The sequence below is a fragment of the Haemorhous mexicanus genome, chromosome 3 (genome assembly GCF_027477595.1).
Source record: "Haemorhous mexicanus isolate bHaeMex1 chromosome 3, bHaeMex1.pri, whole genome shotgun sequence".
In the NCBI taxonomy this organism is placed as follows: domain Eukaryota; kingdom Metazoa; phylum Chordata; class Aves; order Passeriformes; family Fringillidae; genus Haemorhous; species Haemorhous mexicanus.
The window spans coordinates 55,387,896-55,407,203 of NC_082343.1; the positions used below are offsets into that span (position 1 = coordinate 55,387,896).

The 19,308-nt window shown below is 41.9% G+C and overlaps 1 protein-coding gene across 2 annotated transcripts in view; it reads left to right on the plus strand.

Annotated features, from left to right (window-relative positions):
• The window catches only part of EZR (ezrin), a 36,932-nt gene that overhangs the window by 15,773 nt on the left and 1,851 nt on the right, over positions 1 to 19,308 (plus strand). Inside the window, exons 2-12 of one of the 2 annotated variants that reach the window (XM_059841891.1) lie at positions 1,794 to 1,877; positions 6,472 to 6,567; positions 7,349 to 7,623; positions 8,403 to 8,486; positions 9,123 to 9,269; positions 12,633 to 12,729; positions 15,721 to 15,884; positions 16,803 to 16,933; positions 17,617 to 17,777; positions 18,051 to 18,143; positions 19,056 to 19,307. In XM_059841891.1, coding sequence (XP_059697874.1) covers positions 1,794 to 1,877; positions 6,472 to 6,567; positions 7,349 to 7,623; positions 8,403 to 8,486; positions 9,123 to 9,269; positions 12,633 to 12,729; positions 15,721 to 15,884; positions 16,803 to 16,933; positions 17,617 to 17,777; positions 18,051 to 18,143; positions 19,056 to 19,307 — 1,584 coding nt within the window. Of the gene's footprint in view, positions 1 to 1,793; positions 1,878 to 6,471; positions 6,568 to 7,348; positions 7,624 to 8,402; positions 8,487 to 9,122; positions 9,270 to 12,632; positions 12,730 to 15,720; positions 15,885 to 16,802; positions 16,934 to 17,616; positions 17,778 to 18,050; positions 18,144 to 19,055; position 19,308 lie in introns of those variants that run through there. The other variant, XM_059841892.1, reaches the window with a different exon arrangement.

Consider the following 19,308-nt stretch of genomic DNA (forward strand, 5'->3'; position numbering starts at 1 on the left):
ATTGCAGACTTGCTGTTCCAGAGAATTTGATATCTGAACTTCCCCTCCCCTCCTACACTGGAGACATTTCTTGGGAAACCTTTGGTTCTTTGCTTGGGAAACCTTTGATTCTTAAGATGCGGGAAGAAAACCTTAAGCATAATCCCGTGTTCTGTTATGATCTCAAATGCTACTGTTAGGTTTTCCAAGAACTCCTTTTACCTTCTTGCTTGTTCTTCCATCTTGCATTTAAAGAAATTTTTTAAAGTCCTAATTTAAAGGACAGTGCTTTAAAAATACAGCTTGAAAGTGGTGTCACTGAGTCATCTTCTCTGGTTCAGTTCTGGGGTCCTGTGACTTGGAAAGTGCCTTCAGTCGTCTTTCTTTGGGAAGATACTCTATCATGTGGGAGCCGAAGAAAAGAAACAACTCTATAAAGATACTTGATGCCTTCAGAGAATCATTTAGTTTGGAAAATATCTCTAACATCAAGTTCAGCCACTAACCTAACATTGCCAGGTCCACTATTAAACTGAGGAAGGCTGGTTCAACATTCAGTGACTCACTGAAAAAGGAGTGCAAAGCTTTGTAATATATTTTACTAAAACTAGCTGAAGCAACTTGTTGTATTTACGATTCTGTGTTAATTGTAACGTTGTTACACCTGACATTTATCCTGGAGTTTAAGCATACATAATTAAGTTGCTAGGAACTGCTGAAGGCCAGAGCTTTGTAGTGAGTGATTCTATTCCTCTCCTACCTCTTTTACCTCTCATTTCTTCAGATGTGGGCCAGGCTCTGCTGGCCTCTTAGCCTTGGCTTTCTGTAATGTGGCATTTACAAATTGTTGGGAAATTGTCATGAAATCTCATCTGCCTGTACCTTACATATTGTCTGGCCTTGTAGCATAACTAAACTACACAATCATACATGTTTGGGATTTTTAGATTTGTTTTGGGACTGTTGGGTTTTTTGAGAAGTAGTATAATATTACAAGCTGTATTCAGAACAGTTGGAGATAATAATTTCCCGATTTGCCATTTTACTGGTCCTTATGTCATTCCCTCCAAGATTAGTTGCTGCTTTTGCATCCTGATTAACTGCTAATAGACTTTTTCTAGTCATTAAACGCTCTTGCCTTCTGCATTTAGTAGTAACCTCTCTCTTGCAGTCTAGTGCCATTGCAGTAAATCTAGTTATGTTGTTTCTTCACTGACAGCAAGAGCTTATTGAACTCCTGCCCTGTAGAATCATTCAGTACCTGTTACTGCTGTTTTTATGTGCTGAATAGATTTTTATGAGGGAAAGAATGAACATTTATCAGGTTAATGCTGATTGCTTTATAAGAATAATCTGCAGCCTTTTGCCTTTAAAACCTCAGATTAATTCCAGCTCTAATATAAATGGAAGTTAAATTATAAGTCTTAAATTTAATTTAGTCATTAGGGCCTTTCGTAATCCAAGGGATGGCCAGCAGGCAGCTATAATATGTACCCACAGTAGCTCTTAGTCTAAGAGTGTTTAGGCCTGGAAAGGGTCAGGTCTAAAATACCCTCCTGTTCAACCAGAAGATCTGTCCAATCCTGTGTTGAGTAAGAAAACCTGTGGAACAATTTGGTTAAAACAGCAGAATGAGTGCTCCAATTAAGTTTGCTGGTGTGATAACACGATTCTAATTGAGGCTTAAGTGTGTTTATTATAGAGGTTACAGGAGTGCGTCAAAGCGTGGAGACTCTTGTACACAAAGGACTGTGTTAACACCTAGAAGTAACTTTCAGTGCATCTTAAACAATGCTTTTTGTTTTTTTCCTTAGATCAACGTTCGAGTTGTTACTATGGATGCAGAGCTGGAGTTTGCCATCCAGCCAAACACTACAGGCAAACAGCTGTTTGACCAGGTCAGTGAAGGGTTTGTGTGGGCTCTTGTTGTTTAATTTTGGCGTATGTTTTGGACTATAGTGTTTTCTAAAGACTGGATTCCAAGTCTGTCTTTCTTCTCTCTACCTCCTAATCAAATGGCCCCAGTCTGAACTAAGATCTCTAAATTCCATCACAGTAAAAAAAAAAAGCAAAAACTCCTGCAGGTATGTTATGTTCCAGTGAAACCTGTCTTCCTAGCATGTTGGATGATGAACTGTCACAAGGGATCTAAAATATTTAGACAGCATAGCTAACATGTAAAAATTGCTTTGAAATACTGCTTAGCTCTTACATAGTTCTTAACTTCTAAGGTTGAAATATTGCTCTTGTGCATAAAACTGTTCCGAATCAGGTCTTCAGGTGGCTGATGAGGGCGTTGGCATGGCTGCATTCATTCAAATGCTGGGTTTGAGTTAGCACAGGTGTTTGAGTTTGTCAAAATACTGGAAAATCAGGAGAGTGTGTGATCTCTGTGCAGCATTTGTAGACAGCATGCCTTGTAAGAAGCCCCTGTGCAGCAGGATGGAGCAGAGATTAGTGCAGCCTGCCTTCAGGGATTCCCAGGGAAGTGGAGAGCTTGAGTGGCCAAGACTGTCCTCCTGTACTATTATTCTTCCTGTTACTGCTTTAACAATATTCAGGTCTATTTGGAGATGGTCCTGCAAAGATCAGATAAAGACAACTAAAACAAACTGAGTGCTATTTGTGAAACTTTGTTATTATTGACTTAAGTAGCTTGCTGTTATAAAACTGAAGCAAGGCCTAGATTTTAGCAGAAAAAAATTTACTTACTGCTCTGCAACTCAAAGGAAAAAAAAAAAGAAAATAATTGCTTCTAGCCATTTCTGCTGTAGACCTGAAAAATATGAATTGGTCTATGCAGACTTCAGTCACTCGTTTTAACATGTTCACAAACTGTTATTTGTACTTCTTCACTTGTACCCACTAACCTTGACTGCTAAGGGTTGTTGTACTTCTATTCAAGTAGGCAGTATTGGCTGAACAATGCCCATTCCTTCTGGGGTATTGTTGGTACAATTCTTGTTTCAGTGAGTTAACTAGAACTTGCTAGGCCTTATGGCAATTGTGCATTGAGAAGTACTTAAAAAGAAAGCCCAGAAAAAATCCCCCAAACAAACAACCCACAAATCAGTTAAAAAATAAACAAAACTCCAAACCCCCAGCAAACAAACAGGGAAAAACTTTTAGTGAATTCTTAAAAGGAATGAAAGAAGGAAATCATAATCATATACTAATAATCACTGCAGAACTTCACAGTACAAAACTGAGTAGTCTAGCTTGTGTTTAGCGTTAAATCTAACTTTAATTCCTTTTGATTACTACTGATGTGGGATAAACATTAAGTATTCATTGAACACACAGGCCAAGGGTTCAATCCCCATATGGTTCATTCATTTTAGAGTTGAGCTTGATGATCCTTGTTGGTCTCTTCCCTCAGAATATTCTATGATTCTGTAACTGGAGATTTGCTGAAGTGCATTTGAAACCTGCATTTTTATGGAAACAGTACCTGCTGCTTGATCTTCCAGAGGAGAGTCACCAAGTTGATTAGGGAGATGGATCACCTCTCCTATGAGGAAAGGCTGAGAATTGGGATTATTTAGCCTGGAGAAGATAAGGCTTTGGGGTGACCTAACTGCAGCCTTCCAGTACCTGAAAGGAACCCCAAAAAAAAGTTGGAGAGAGACTATTTACAAGGGCATGTAGTGACAGGGCAGGGGGGAGTGGATTCAAACTGAAAGAAGCATCTTTAGGTTAGATATAAGGAAGAAATTCTTTACTGTGATGGTGGTGAAGCACTGGAATAGGTTGTCCAGAGTAGCTGTGGATGCCCTAATCCTGGAAGTGTTTAAGGCCTGCTTGGATGGAACTCTGAGCAGTCTGGTCTAGTGGAAGGTGTCCCTGTGCATGGCAGGGGGGTGGAACTAGATGATCTTTAAGGTCCCTTCCAACCCAGGCCATTCTATGATTCTATGATTCCACTCATGCTGATCACCATGACATCAGAGTAACTTCTTCCCCCGGCCCTTTCATGTTGATCCAAAACAGAGAAATTGGATTTTATCTCCATTAGTATGAAAATCCAAATTACTGAAAGCCAGGCTTTTAAAAGCAATGCTTTTAGATTAGACTGTGTGTCCTTATGACAAGCTTTCAACGAGTACTTCCCTCCTCCATGTATATTAACTGATGCTTACATCTATTCAGAGTCAGGGTCTCCTCTCTGGCAGAAGGGAAACTACTTTCTCTGCTTTCAGCTGAGATGTTCAAAATCCTGAGAACATGGAAAAGGCAGGATGTTTCAGATTAAAGATACTTCTATTTTAGCTTGCTGTCTGGATACTTAGGGATTTCTGAAGAATGCTTAATGCAGCGCTTAGTACACGATTGGGATAGACCTACTCCTCATGGAGATTTGCTCCTTACATCCAGTGGCATGGGTTTAAAACCTGTGATTGGAAATTCTTATCCGTATTTCATACTTCTGCATATCAAGGGAAGGCTGGCATAGAATTGAGCAGCACAAAACCAGGAAAGGTGAAGACCATACATTCTCTCTTCAGTTCTGTTGAGCAAGCCTTTCACTAGGCCTTTATCTCGGGTGGAGTTTACACTCAGATAAAGCCTGTGGAGACAACAGGTTTTCACAGGTATGGGGAGTGGCCCAACTGGAATTGCAGAACCACTATGGGGGTTTTGAAGAAGCAAGCTATTTTTAAAAACTACAAGGTGATTTCTTGGCCTGGTTGTCAGAAACCAGAGCTAGGCTTTGCTAGCATGTCTGTGTCATGCATGTAAGGTGTTCTATAGCTCCTTTTACAGGAGAGGGAAAATAAGGAAACCTGTGAATACTAAGTTCCACTCCACTCAAGCCAGTCCTGTGCAGAGTTTATGCTGCAGTGAGGTCTGAGGCATCCCAAGAACCAACCCAGTGGGCTCTGCAGCTGGCTGGAGTATCTCCCCGGTAGTCATGTGCCCTCCTGACCATGCCTAAAAGAAATTCAAATGGAGGAGTGTGTCACTGGGATTCTCTGGAAGTGAATGCATAACTGCATGGAATGGGAAGACTCAAGATTTGTGGCTTCATGCATTTGAGGAAGCAGAGGCCGTGTCTCTCATCTTGTATATAATGCCTCGTTTCTTATTTCTTCCTTGTTTTGCCGTGGAGGAAGTTTATAGAGCATTTCTATAGCTGTCAGAAAGCTTGTCTCTTCCATGATGAAACATGGAAGAGCCACAGAGGTAGGAGGGAAAAGGAATTTTAGTCAAGTAAAAGCTGAATTATTTACAGAGCCCAGCTCTTCTTTTAAAAAGACATGGGGTTTGGGTTTTTTGTTTGTTTGGATTGGTGTGTTTTATTGTCTTTTTGATAAACTCTAGTTAGTCTTAGCTAATGTGACATTGTTTCTTTCAAGTCTGCTCTCCAGCCAGAGTGTCTCCAGCAATACCATAAATGTGGAGGTGAAACAAATCCTTGGTTGAGGTCTTAGACTTGTTAAAGCACATGTAACTACACATTCCCAAGTCTGTCACACTTCCCTAACTCACTAAGTGGTTTTAAATTCTTCTTGTCTTCCACTCAGTTGAGCTCCCTGTAGTGATGCCTACATCACTTTTTGAGGGGCTACTCTGCAAATAACAGAAAGGAAGTGATCCAGCTATGTATGTAGTTGATCTTTGCAGATTTTGGCTGTGTCTAGAGCACAGCTTTCCAGGTAGATGAGCTGGCAGCCAAACACTTGGCTATAAGAACAAGCTGTCAAGAGTAGGTGAAGGTCAGAGACTTGTTGGCTCCGTCCTCCACTGAGGAAGTGTAACACTTCCAAACAGGACTGCTTCTCTAGTAAGTGGTGGTGGTGTTTCTGTGTCTTTCAGCTGGTTAGTATTCACAATGTATGAAATGAAACTTCTCCTAGTGTGGGGGCATCAACGTAATTTTGTCCTTCATAAACTCAGCCTTTTGGGGAATTTAAAAAATAATAACCTTGACTGAGAATACTTGCATCTTATTTTAACTCTCAGAGCCTCACAGCAGGGGTATGAAGCACCTCTCAATTGCTTCTTCTAGAAGGAATAGTCTCTGGTGACTTGCAGACAAGGTCACTTGAGCCATTAGTACTGCTAACTAGTTGTAGTTAGTACTAATACCATTAGAGGCCATCCCACCAAAAAACTTTGGTGACATAACTCATCTGCTTCACTAAGTACAATTTTAAGATGGGTCAGTAGATAAAAAGCAAGCAGAAGCCCCACCTGCTGCCAGTGTGTCAGTCTAGCAGTTGGTGGCTTGTCACTTGCTGTTTGTCTCACCTGCCTTCCCCAAGATCATCATCTTCTAGAAACTGGGTGGGACAAGTGTCTTAACCTATGCTGTCATCATCATCTACAATGGCAGCTGTATATCCTTGTCTGCAAGGTGAAATAAGGAGATGAATAGGTTTAGACTCTTGCCTGCACCCGTCACAGGTGATGTGGGACTCAAAAGGATACCTGGACCTCAAGTGAAGTTTTTCCTGCAATAGCTTTTTCTTTTTTACCTTTCTGTTGCAGGTGGTTAAAACCATAGGTTTGCGAGAAGTGTGGTACTTTGGTCTTCAGTATGTGGACAACAAAGGATTCCAAACTTGGCTGAAGCTTGATAAAAAGGTAACAGACTTTGGGCTAATTGCTGGCCAAAGGTTAAAGCTTGTATGTTTCCTGATGTGTTACTGGCTGCAACTTTATACACCTTGTGCCTGCTTTTGATTGATTGTGCCCTACTTTTCATAATTCCAGGATTGTTTTTAGAGATAACATTGTGATCTCCATTTGTGAGGTTTGACACAGTAGAAGCCCTTTAACTCTCTGAGTTGCAGGAAACATGTGCCACATGCACAGCAGCACCTGGATACTTTGTTGGAAGAAAGCAACTGCATTTTCTGTGGCTGGAGGAGCACCTTGGCTGACGATGGACTTAGGCCCTGCCTGTGCAGTATCAGTTGTGTCCTAATTAGGCACTTCCAAGCTGGACTGCCAAGTGCTGATGCCTCTGATGTGCTCCTGTTTTTGTGTTCCCAGCTCTTATGAGGGCATGAACTGCTTTTCTTGGTGGGGCAGTCAGTGACACACCTGTTTAATGTCAGGGGGCTGTTCTCCATCAAACACACACAGTACTCTGGGTGGGTTTGCCATCTGATACAGCACAGTAAATCATTCTCCAGTGACCAGTGTTTGCTGTACAAACAGGATTTAACTGGCTTAGCTGGAAAACATAATGCGTCTCCTCCATGTTCTCTCCTATCAGTAAGCAGCCAGAATTAAGGAAGAGTTGCCAGTCACTCACCTCTTATGGCAAATGCCCCAAATTCTTTTTTCTGTCTTAAAGCAATCTATTCTATTGTTTGCAAAAAAAACACCTGCTTAGTTGTGGTGTCGCCTCTGTCCTCAGGTTTCTGCTCAAGAAATCAGAAAGGAGAATCCCCTCCAGTTCAGATTCCGTGCCAAGTTCTTCCCAGAGGATGTGTCCGAAGAGCTGATTCAGGACATCACGCAGAAGCTGTTCTTCCTGCAGGTGAAGGAAGGGATCCTCAGTGATGAGATCTACTGTCCTCCTGAAACAGCAGTACTTCTTGGTTCCTATGCTGTGCAGGCCAAATTTGGAGATTACAACAAAGAGGTGCACAAGCCTGGATACCTCAATTCAGAGCGTCTGATCCCCCAAAGGTGAAGGAATTGGCTGATGCAGTCTCTTTTTTTTTATTATTTTTTAATGCAAAGAGTTTCATTTAAAAGCATCTTTGGTTTTTGGTTTTTTAAATTGAATTGCATATAATTGGGGTTCTCCCTTATTTTATTATTTATCTGTCGTGTTTGAGTATATTTTTGCTTCTCCTTGGGTTGGTTAGAGAGGAAATATAGTTTTGTATTCAGACTTTATTTCTTAAACACTGCAGCCATGCTGGTAACTGTGGCAGTGTGAATGTTTCCTCTCGAAGAAGAAAAGCGCGGCATTAAGTCAAGAATATGTCATTCTTGAAGAAGGTTGGGTTGTGTGTCCTTAATCCTAATGTACAGTCCTAAAAAGCTTGTATGTGGAAAGCATGTCTTGTGGCTTCACAGTCCATCCCCACACAGGATCAGTGGATGTTATCAGACCAATGGCTTCTGTTTACCCTTCCTGATGACACTGCAGCAATGTCTGTTTCCAGGGATTGTACCAGCTTTTGCTTTGCTGTAATCCCCTGGTGTCTACAGTATGTGTGTGATTTGTTTTCAGAGTTTTGGGTACACAAGTGTCTGGTCAGTGACCAGAAAGGCTTTGCAGATGGTTATTGCTCATTCTGAATTGCTCTTCTCCACCGAGAACATCTTTGGGCTGAGCAGGGTTTTCCTTTTGGCTACAGTAAGGCTTCCACCAGGGTGAGAGTAAGACTATAGCAAAGATCACCATCAGTGGATATTGCAAAACCTCTAATCTTGCTGATGTCTGTTTCCTCGTGTAGGGTGATGGACCAGCATAAACTCTCCAGAGAGCAGTGGGAAGAACGGATCCAGGTGTGGCATGCTGAGCACAGTGGCATGCTCAAGTGAGTGTTTTGTGTTGGTCCTTGGGCTGATCACCTTGCTGCTTGTTTGATTACCTTAAGTTTACATTTCTACAACATGGTTTTGTTAGTCTGCGGTTTAGACTCTGAGTTGCCTGTGTCAGCCGACTCCTGGTGTATATTTTTTAGTTCAGTATTGAATCACATGGTAAAGCACAGTAGTATATTTTGTGCTGTGCTGGAACAGTGTGGCTTCCTGAAGATCTTGGACCTGTGCACGTTGTATTAGTGATAGCTTTGAGTGGGGAGAAAGAGTAAAGGTGCTGTCAAACCTTACAGTCATTGAAGCATTTGCATTGACAGATGAGGAAAGCTCAGATCCTATACCTTTCCTACTCACTGTACCCTGAGACAAGGATGAGTGCTGAGAGAGGTGAATGTTGCTGATTTTCTGCCTGGAAGTACTAGGGATTGGTATATGGAAATATTCTCTGTGTGTGCTCGTAGACGTGATATCATAACTTCTAAAGTAAATCCTAAATGGTGAATGTTCAGTTTTAACTTCTATGTTTGAATTGAGGTTTAGGAAAATTTTTTTTCTTCTGATGTGTTTGTGTTTTCTGAGATAGAGCTGATGTTGGTTTCTCATTTATCTGATTTTTTTATTGTCTCAATCAGAGAGAATGCCATGCTTGAATACCTGAAGATTGCCCAAGACCTGGAGATGTATGGAATCAACTACTTTGAAATCAAGAATAAGAAAGGAACTGATCTTTGGTTGGGAGTCGATGCCTTGGGGCTCAACATCTATGAAAAGGACGATAAGTAAGGCTCTTGTTTTTGCCTGTGATCTTCCAAGAGAGGGTTGGTATGGGACATTTCTCATTTACAGGAGTGTTTGTGTTCCAATTTCAGATCAGTAGGTGAAGGTAGGAAATGGGCTTTCACATCCCCTGTGCTTTTATGTCTTTCCTGAGCTGCTAACACTACCTGCTGTATAAAGAGAGATGTCAGTTGTACGATGCCATCTTCATAATCGTGCACAGTGGTGGAGCTGAATCCTGAACTGATGAGTTTACCAGGCTTTTCCTTGAGTCAGGTCCCCAGGTTTGCCATCAATGGCCACAATGAGAACCTGGCTAGGCTAAGGCATCTGCAGACACCTAAGGAAACTCCTGTCCTGAAGTTAATGATGGATGTGTGTGCAGCTGCCCGGTTCTGAAAAAGGCAGATTATGGGGTGGACACAAAAGCAAAGTTGGGTGACACCCAGAACCCAGGGAGAGGCTAACCTATATAGTTACTGTGAACAAGGAATGAAATGAGGGCTTACTGAGGTACACACTGTTTTAATCAGCCCTTCTGGTAAAGGCAGAGCCATTATTAATTGGATAGTAGGTGGGAAATGATAGACTACATCTATAAATAAACATAATAAGAAGGTGAGAACAGCTGTGTCTAAGCCTGCTAGTCTCTTCTAATACTCTGCAACTGAAGGATTGAAGGGAGTTAAAATAGATATTTTTTAGATGGAGCATTGCTGTCTAGATTGCTTTCTTTTCCTCTCCCAGATGTTTCAAATCTTTGTTTCATGTCACTAATCTGTAACAGACTATCATTGAAATACAGAATGGATTTCACCTGTTCTACATCTTTGCCTCCAAAAAGGTTTGAATTCAACCCAAATATTAATTGGAACTCTCTGCATCTTCTGTTGATAAGGCAAAGAGAAAGGCAGTCTTTTCTACAATGCTAATATGTGCTGTCACCCAGAAAACAAGGAGTGTCACTTGAAAGAAAAGTAGTTTCGCTCATGTAATACTTCAGTCTTGAATGACTGGTCTTGCTATGTAACCATGGTCACACAAACAGGTTTTTCGAGCTGCAGAAATCAGAGTGTAGCCATTGACTGTGAAGACCTATCGAGAGCGTTTGCAAAACAAATACAGTGCTGGAATAAACTGCTTATTTCTGCTGGAACTCTTGCCACTATATAATTAAGTCTTTCCAACAGATGTGGGGACTAGAAAAATAGTAATGTGTGTGGCACCTCTGGTTTGTAGGTGCAGAGTTTGGGAACTGAGGGCAAAGAGGAAGAAGCAGAGATTTCATTGTTGGAGTGTAACACAAGGAAAAAGAGGCTGTGCTGTAGGTGTGTGAGCCTCTGTACTGCAGTGCATGTCAACGTCCTGTTTCTGGGTATATTCAAGCTTTTTTTTCCCTGCATTAAAGGGAAGAATCTGCAGTAGAACTTACTAATGAGTGAATTATTTTAGTTGTCCGTCATACTGTATTATCTAGGGTTTAAGCGCTTGTACTAATGTGATGGAGGCTGGAGTAATTAGTTAATCTTAGTCTAATCAAATCATTTTCTTTACAGTTCTTAATGTTACACACACACACACACACATACACACACACACTGTTGCATAATCTTGCAGTTGAGTTAGAGGTTAGAGAGTGGATAGTTCTGAAGAGGGTGAATTTTATTCTTGATGTCTGAATTGAAATGAAGCAAGGGTTTTTTTGTGCTTGGACTCAGCAAAATCTTTTGATGTAGTAGCTTTCCATCTCTTTGACAATGACAGAAATCCTTCCCAAAATTGCTCTTTTTTTCTTTAATCAATATGCTCCATAGAATTCTTACAGAATTTGAGTGGTCCACTGTGATAATAAACATTTCTGTAAGTGTTAAACATTAAATACTTGTGTCTTCAAATAATTTGCAAGAATAATTGTGACAGAGACACATATGTTGGAGGGGTTAGAGAATAACAAGAAGATTGGTTATTGTCATTATTTTTTATGTAAGACACAATTATTACAATTATTACAATTCTTAATCATCAACAGCTATTTCTAGAGAATATACCCTCCCTTACTAAGAGAATAAAAGAATAATAATATGATATTAAATATAAACATAAAATATTTGGTTAGGCTAATGAAAGGACTTTATTATAGTCAAATGCACAAGGCCTTGCGATATTAGAACTTGCTGCAGAGCTGATTAGGTGTGAGAAGGTGAAGCATTGGAATGGCTTAGAAACATTTGATCTCATGACAAACTGGATGTTTTGTATATGCAAAACTGGAGAAATTAAGGCAGAGGAAAATATCCAGTGTTCAGTGACTCATATAGAAAAATTTCAAACAAATCAATAGACCTGGACTCCTCAGCAGCAAGGAAGAGTTGGGAGTCTGAATCTTGCCCTTTGCTTTTCACTAGTGGGGAGCCACGTGGCACAGCTCATTGCATGACCAGCGAGTAAAGTTCCCCTTGGTGACTCATGGGATGGGCTCAAAGAGCAGTTTGTATGGAAGGAAAGAACAGGGCCTTTGTTACTAACCTTGCCTGTAATCTAGGGGAGGAGATATCTGAAGGGAGGGTGTCAAGAGGATGGAGCCAGGCTCTTCTCAGTGCTGCTGAGCAATGGGGCAAGAAGCCGGCACTGATACACAGGAAGTTCCACCTGAATGTGAGGAAGAACTTCTTTACTGTTCAGGTGACCATGCCCTGGAACACATTGCCCAGAGAGGCTGTAGAGTCTCCCTGACTGGAGGTATTCAGGATGCATTCCAGCGCCATGTGCTCTGGGATGACCCTGCTAGAGCAGGGAGGTTGGGCCAAATGATCCACTGTGGTTCCTTCCAACATGTCCCATTCTGGGAAACAACAGAAAATAAATCTTCTCCTACTAATGGTGCCTGTCCAGCACTTCAGAGTGAAGGCAGCATGGAGGTGATTGGGCTAGCTGTAACACAGCAGGGTAGGTTTGCCTGTGGGTGCTATAAGGTCTGGGGAGCAGCTCAGTTACTTTGGGTTATGCCTCCCATGGTTTGTGAGAGGCCTGTACAGGGAACCACTGCACATAAAGTCTGCATGCTGTGGATTTTGGGACCAGAGTTAAAAGAAATAAGCTTAAAAGCAGCTGAGCATGTGGCTTCAGTAGAGTCCAGTCCTATTTACACAGCCAGAGGTCAGTAGGGTGGCTGATGAAAATGAGAAGTAAGAGAGGTTACTGGGCTTCTTTTCCTACTCCCTGTGGTATTCTGGTTCAATTACTGTCTTCTCTCTTTTGGGAAAGCTTGTGAAGCATTGCATTTCACCAAGTCTGTGTGTTGGAAGCAATATGGGTGAAAAATGTTTATTGCATCATCCCTTAAAACAAGTTTTTCTTCTTTCCAGATTAACCCCAAAGATTGGGTTCCCCTGGAGCGAAATCAGAAACATCTCTTTCAATGACAAGAAGTTTGTTATTAAGCCTATTGACAAGAAGGCACCAGTAAGTATATCTAGAAGGGACTCCTGGATACTGCATATGAGCAAATGATACTGTTTCAGCTCAAAATAAAGTAGTCTTGGGAGAGGAAAAAGCCGCAGATATTCTAGATGCAAAATAAGCATTTGTATTTAGAGTGTATTTAGAGCTCCTGTTTTTTCTATGCACCATAAATGAAGGGCTGATAGTGATAGCTAATGTGGAAAAAGATAAGGATTTTACAACTGCAGAGTCCTTTTTTGTAGCAAACTGGGTAACTTCATGCTCAAATTTGAGATTCTTTTCTAATTTGCTAGTTCTGTGAGTCCTCTCTGCATATCTTTCAGTGCATGCAAGGTGATAGGTTATTTTTTTTTTTTTCATTTAAAAATACCCAAACATTAAAAAATTACAGAAGTAGTTCAAATACTACTGCAAAACCACATGGATACATGTGGCTTCCCATCCATCACTGCCCACTCCCACACTACTGACAGAGGAAAATGTGGTGTTCATTGACTTTCTCGAACACCAAGGTAAATTTCAGGGATATGACTTTGGTGGAGAACTGAAATATAGCTACCTGTGAATATTGCTTTTCAATACTTAAAAGTATGTTTTCAGAGTTATTTTAGTGAGGAAATAGAAACTTACTTTGACCTGTTGAGAATGTAAGGTGGAATAACTGGTATAGGTGGATGTCATTCGGTCAGTCTTGTGAAATTATTGGAGCAGTTGAGAAAGATCTCCTCTGCTCTTCCCCCACCCCAGTACTTGGCCTTGGTGGGTAAGTGCAGCCCAGAGAAATAATAAGCAGCCTGGCTTTGGCAAAGGATGATGGGTTATAAATATCTCTAACAGCAAAAGATCCTCCCAGTAATTTAAAGGATACTAATGCACTGTGTGCTGCAGGGATTTCTTCCTTCCTCCAGATAAGAACCTGGGGGAGAGGAGCTTTTTTTCTGTAATGCTGTTAGTGAAAAACAACAGAACTCCCCAGAGACAGAAAGCTGGTCTGTCAGGCATGCTTTTCTCAATAGAAGAGCCTCTTGCATGTGTTGTCCATAATTACAAAACACACATCACAGCTTTCCACCCACTCCCCAAAGAGTAAATCTGAATTTGAAATGGAAGGCTTGCAAAAGGCTAGTACAGAAAGGTGTTAGCATTGAAAACCTCTGTTATACCTCCTTCCCTGTCAGTTATTATTTTCCCTGGCTGATGGTATGTTTAAAGCTATGCCAGAAATAAGAATTTACCCGGGCACTAATTTTGAGTATTCAGGAAGTTGTCTGGGTCTTTTTGTGTGCTTGTGCCTCCTTTTAAAAAGGCAGGCATCATAACTACAGCAAAATACTCAGTCCACTCCAGTTGTAGGTTGGAAGGTCTCTTTTAATTTGGAGGATTCTGTATGCCTGTGTTTAAATTTACAGTAATGTAAAGGGCAGAGTCCTGTGGCACCTTGCCCAGGATAAGCTTTTTAATTTTTGGCCTTTGTCTGCCCATATACTCCAAGATCTTCAGCACATTATCTTTAAAATATCAAGGTGCAATTCTCCCAGTTGTGTGAGATCTGGGGTAGGCTGGGGATGAGGAAAGAAAGGATTTTTTTTTTATATTTGTATTTGAATGTTGTGTCCCTTGATTACGGCCTTAAATGACAAACACAAGCACTGTCCATACCCTCAGTATTTACTTCCATTGAAGTGAGCTTTGCCTCAGCACAGAACCTGTTCATCACAATGTGCACAAACTGTTTTTACAATTACCTGTCAGAAGTAGGAGGGTGGATGAGCAGCTTACAGCCACAATTATCAGGATCAGACCTGTGAGCCTCGGAATGGCTCCAGCAGGATTTAGTGGGAGAGCACAGCACACTGCCCTGACTGCCTCTTCTGCAGCCAGTGTGCATTAGGAAAATGCATTGGAGAAAATCAGTCTTTGTCAGCATATTCATCTTAATGCCACTTAGGGAGTTTTTAATTGCTTTGTGTGACTTGTAGTTTTCCCAGAGATAGCCACAGTTGTGATCCTGAGCTCAGGCAATTAAAAACATGATCACTGCTTCCATACCTGGTTCCATCTCTTGCTAACATGAGGCAATCCATAGGAGAGTAATTCCAAGGAATGGGCACTGGCTTATGGGGGTAATGTGGCAGCTTGCCCACTATCCATGTAGTACACAGAAAAAGCACAAGGATGTTTAGACTGTGGTAGATGTGGGTGGTTGTGGACTCAGAAAAATTATCAGGGAGGTAGTGAACTTGGGCCCTCTGTACCCGTTCCGTAGCTGGTTTTCTTCTAGTCTAATTTATGATTTCTGTAAAAGTCTGATTATAGGACCGGTAATAAGAAATTTGGGAATGTCCTTTCAACTGAACCAGAAATTTTAGAATATCATTTGTTTTGTCACTGCCGGCAACCTGATATTTCAAATAACCCATGTGGTTGGTGGTTAAAAAATTAGTTTTCATTTGACACTCTTCTAACAGCCTAGGTTAGCTTAACTAGGAAATGCCATGGAATGGACAAGAATTCTATTGAAAGGCATTTTTCTGTGAAAAAACATGTGGGGCCTTGAATGTTGATTCAGACAGATTGAGAAATTCTGCAAATTTGTAGTTTGTGCTTTGTCTTTCAGTCACAAAACTGCAAACTGAAAAACTACTCAACATTAGAGGTCTGTGTGTTGCCCAGATATTTACCTGCCAACCCAGAACCTTCTGCAACATCTAACAATCTCCATTTAAATGAGACTTCATCTATCTGGGATTTTCTCTAAAAGATGCTTTATCTAGAAGAGTAACTTGCACATCCTATGTAGACTTTAAATGAAGAGTATAAATCACAATAGTTTTGGCTTCAGATGATATTTGCAGTCCCTGCTGCTGTGTTTAAATAGTCTTGCATTTATGTCTGGATTAGAATTAAATTAGCAACAAGATGTTCTGTCTGCAGTTAGCTGGGAGGAGAATGAGTGTTTGGAAAAAACTGACTGTGGAGTCTCTCTCCTAGGACTTTGTGTTTTATGCTCCTCGTCTGAGAATTAACAAGAGGATCCTGCAGCTCTGCATGGGCAACCATGAGCTGTACATGCGGCGCAGGAAGCCCGACACCATTGAGGTGCAGCAGATGAAAGCCCAGGCCCGGGAGGAGAAGCACCAGAAACAACTGGAAAGGTGGGCTTGGATACAGGCAGCTGATGTGGCATGGCAGAAGTAAATGACACCCAAGTGCCAGGGTTCAGCAAGCAGCTGTATCCCTGGGCAGGGGTCAGTAGCGTGGGCGAGGCTCTGAGCCATCCCAGGATCAGGAGGAGCACGTGTGGCCCTGGAGTATGGGCAGGGACGTGGGGTGTCCTGCAGTGGGACTGGTTTACCCTTCCTGCTTGGCCCTGTGCCCACACAGTCAGCTGTCCTGGCTGCAGCCTCAGGAGCTGCAAGAAAATGTGCAAGTAAACGCACAGCAGGCTCTGGTGTGGTGGTGTGCACCTAGAGAAGGGTTTTCCTGACTCTGGAATGTTGGCATCTGATTTATGTGCTGGGCCACAGGATGTTTGGGAGTAAGGAGAAGCCTTCACAGGGAGCACATATGTGTACACTGTAAAGACAGAAGGAACTGGGAGATCTCTTACAGGCAAGGAAAAAGGAATAGCAATTATACCACTGGCTGCAGGTTGCTTATGGTTCAAGAAATCATGCTGCTTTTCTCCTGAACTTGTGGATTGTTTGTCTCTGTTCCCTCAGTGCTTTTGTTTTCACACTTCCTTAACTTTCCATATGGCAGAAGTAACAAAGTTACACCTCTTCTGCCTTGCAGTACAAGTCCTCTTTTTCCTCTCTGAGTCTAGCAGCTACTTGGTATTTCAATTTCTGTGGCAACCAACAAAAATACAAATGTTTTTATGAAATGGGGTATCTTAAACAGAGCAAAAATTCTAAAGAGATGAAGGAACAGCCTATTTCTGTCTTCTGGCTCCTGTTTCGTGGCAGCCACTTTCCCATTGAGCTGCCTGGAGAGATTCCCAGCCAGCTTTCTTGTCTGGCAGTAGCTTGGGTCTGAAAGTGAGCTTCCAGCATGAAATGTGTTTCTAACAGGAAACAACTAGAAGATGAAAAGAAGAGGAGAGAGACGATTGAGAGGGAGAAAGAACAAATGCTGAGGGAGAAGGAGGAGCTGCTGGTGAGGCTACAAGAGTATGAAGTGAAGACTCAGAAAGCAGAGAAAGGTAAAGTATTTGTCCTGGCTGAGCAGACCTCCTATTGTGCTCCTCAGAGGGGTTGTGTGGGTTGTTGCCCATGCCCTTCCTAAATCTGGTGACCCTGGGATTGCTTGGCAAGACTTACTAATGTCTGTCTGCTGATACAGCTAAATGTACAAATGTGCATCCAAAGGATGAAAGGAGCATAAAATCTGCAGATTTTATTTGGAAACTAAAGGGCAGGAACTCTGTTTTCCCCTGTTGCCAGGAGGATTTAAGTAGCACAGCCTCTTCCAGCAGTGAGCAAGAGTTCAGCCCTCAAGGACTCTTTACTCACTCCTAACAGAAAAAGTACTTTGGGAACAAATTTTCCAGTGAAACAGAAGCTTCTGTTTCAATGCACAGAAGAACACATTGGAGGCAACAACTGCTCCACACAGCAAACTGTCAATTAACAGCAGCAGTCATGTCAGTGTTGCAGACTTCAATGCAAACATCTCACAGAAGATTTGATTACAATGTGCATCTGACTACTTCTGAATCCAGTTACTTGGTGTATTATGCAAATAATTACTTTGAGGAGCACAGTGAAGGGAGTATTGCAAGCTGGAATAAAGTCCTGTCATCACTTCTGCAGTTACCTAAGAGACTGAAGTTCCTTAGCTTTGACCAGACTTGTGGACTAACCACATTGATCTGTCTCTTTGCAGAGCTGTCAGATCAGATCCAAAGAGCCATTCAGCTGGAAGAGGAGAGGAAACGGGCCCAGGAGGAGGCAGAACGCCTGGAAGCAGAACGTTTGGCAGCTCTGCAGGCCAAGGAAGAGCTGGAGAGACAAACTATGGACCAGATAAAGAGCCAGGAACAGCTGGTAAGACTCAGTTATTTTGAGAACAAGATACACAGGCATATTACTGTGGCCTTGAGTAAGGCAAAGCCATCATGTCCAGGGAAAAACATAGTGCAGTGAGGTACTGGGCCGTCATTGTGGCCCTGGTTTCTATCATAAGCAATCTAATTTTTAGTTCTTTGTTTCCCTATTCAGTCTCTATGAGAGTTAACAATATCTTTTATTGTGTTTGGTTTTTTGGTTGGGTTGGTGTTTTTTCTGAGTCCCTGTAATTCCCATTTTATTATTCAACAGGCTACAGAGCTTGCAGAGTATACAGCCAAGATAGCACTTCTTGAAGAGGCAAGGAAGCGTAAAGAGAGTGAGGTTGAAGAATGGCAAATCAGAGTGAGTATCTGCTTTACCAGTTGCTCTAAAATTCTGTGTTTAAGCAGAGCATACTGAGGTCCTCAGCCTGGAGTGACTTCTCAAATATGTGGAAGCAAACATCCGTACAGCAGTGAAAAAGACCAAACGTGTCATGAATGTGTAATATGTCTGCAAAAACACCTTTCTTCCAACAGCCCTTCAGTCAAAAGTCAGAATGAAAACCTGTATAAAACCTAAAAATGTGATCATTGTTTTGGAGCCTTGGAGAGAGACGGGCACATGAATAAATGATGAATGTAACCCATGATAAAATTACATTAACATTACATCAGTCAAGAGGACATGCTGCAAATGCAGCCACACTGCAGGTGCCTGTTTTGAGGGGCATGTGCTGTTGGCGGTGGCTTCCTGGTACCTGGATCAGGAGAGTTTAATAGACTGCTGCACTAAAACCACACAAGGCTCAGAGTGCTGGTGCTCCCAGTGCACTGCAAGACACATGGGAGGGCAGAACCACTGCAGCAGCAGGGAAGAAGGTGACTGCCTGGTGTGTAATTGCACTAAAAATGCCAAATTAGATTCCCAAATTCTTGCTCTGTGGAACTGGTGTGTCTCCAGCCTGCAGCTCTTCAAATGGAGAACAGAATGATGATAAATGTAGCTTTCCATAGAACTTTTTCCTGGGTTGTTTTATTGGAAGAACATTGTTCAGATTCCCTGCACCTTAGACAGTGGCTGATGATGATAGCATCCCTAGCAAAAAAAAAAAAAAGTTTTCTAATAATGGGAGTACCATCAGCTGCAGACATTTCATTCTCTCTTGCTTTTCACAGTAGATAGAAAAAACTAGGAAGATAAGCATTTAAGTATTCATTAAGCTGATTTAAATCAAGAAATGCATTTAAAATATTTTCCACTCTTTTCCCAAAGGCCAGGGAAGCACAGGAGGATCTGGTAAAGACCAAGGAGGAGTTACACCTGGTAATGACAGCTCCACCTCCACCCCCACCCCCTGTCTACGAGCCAGTGAATTACCACGTCCATGACAACCTGCACGATGAGGGCTCTGAGTACTCTGCCTACAGCGCCGAGTTCTCCAGCGAGGGCATCAGGAACGACCGCAACGAGGAGAAGCGCATCACCGAGGCAGAGAAGAACGCACGCGTGCAGAGCCAGCTGAGGG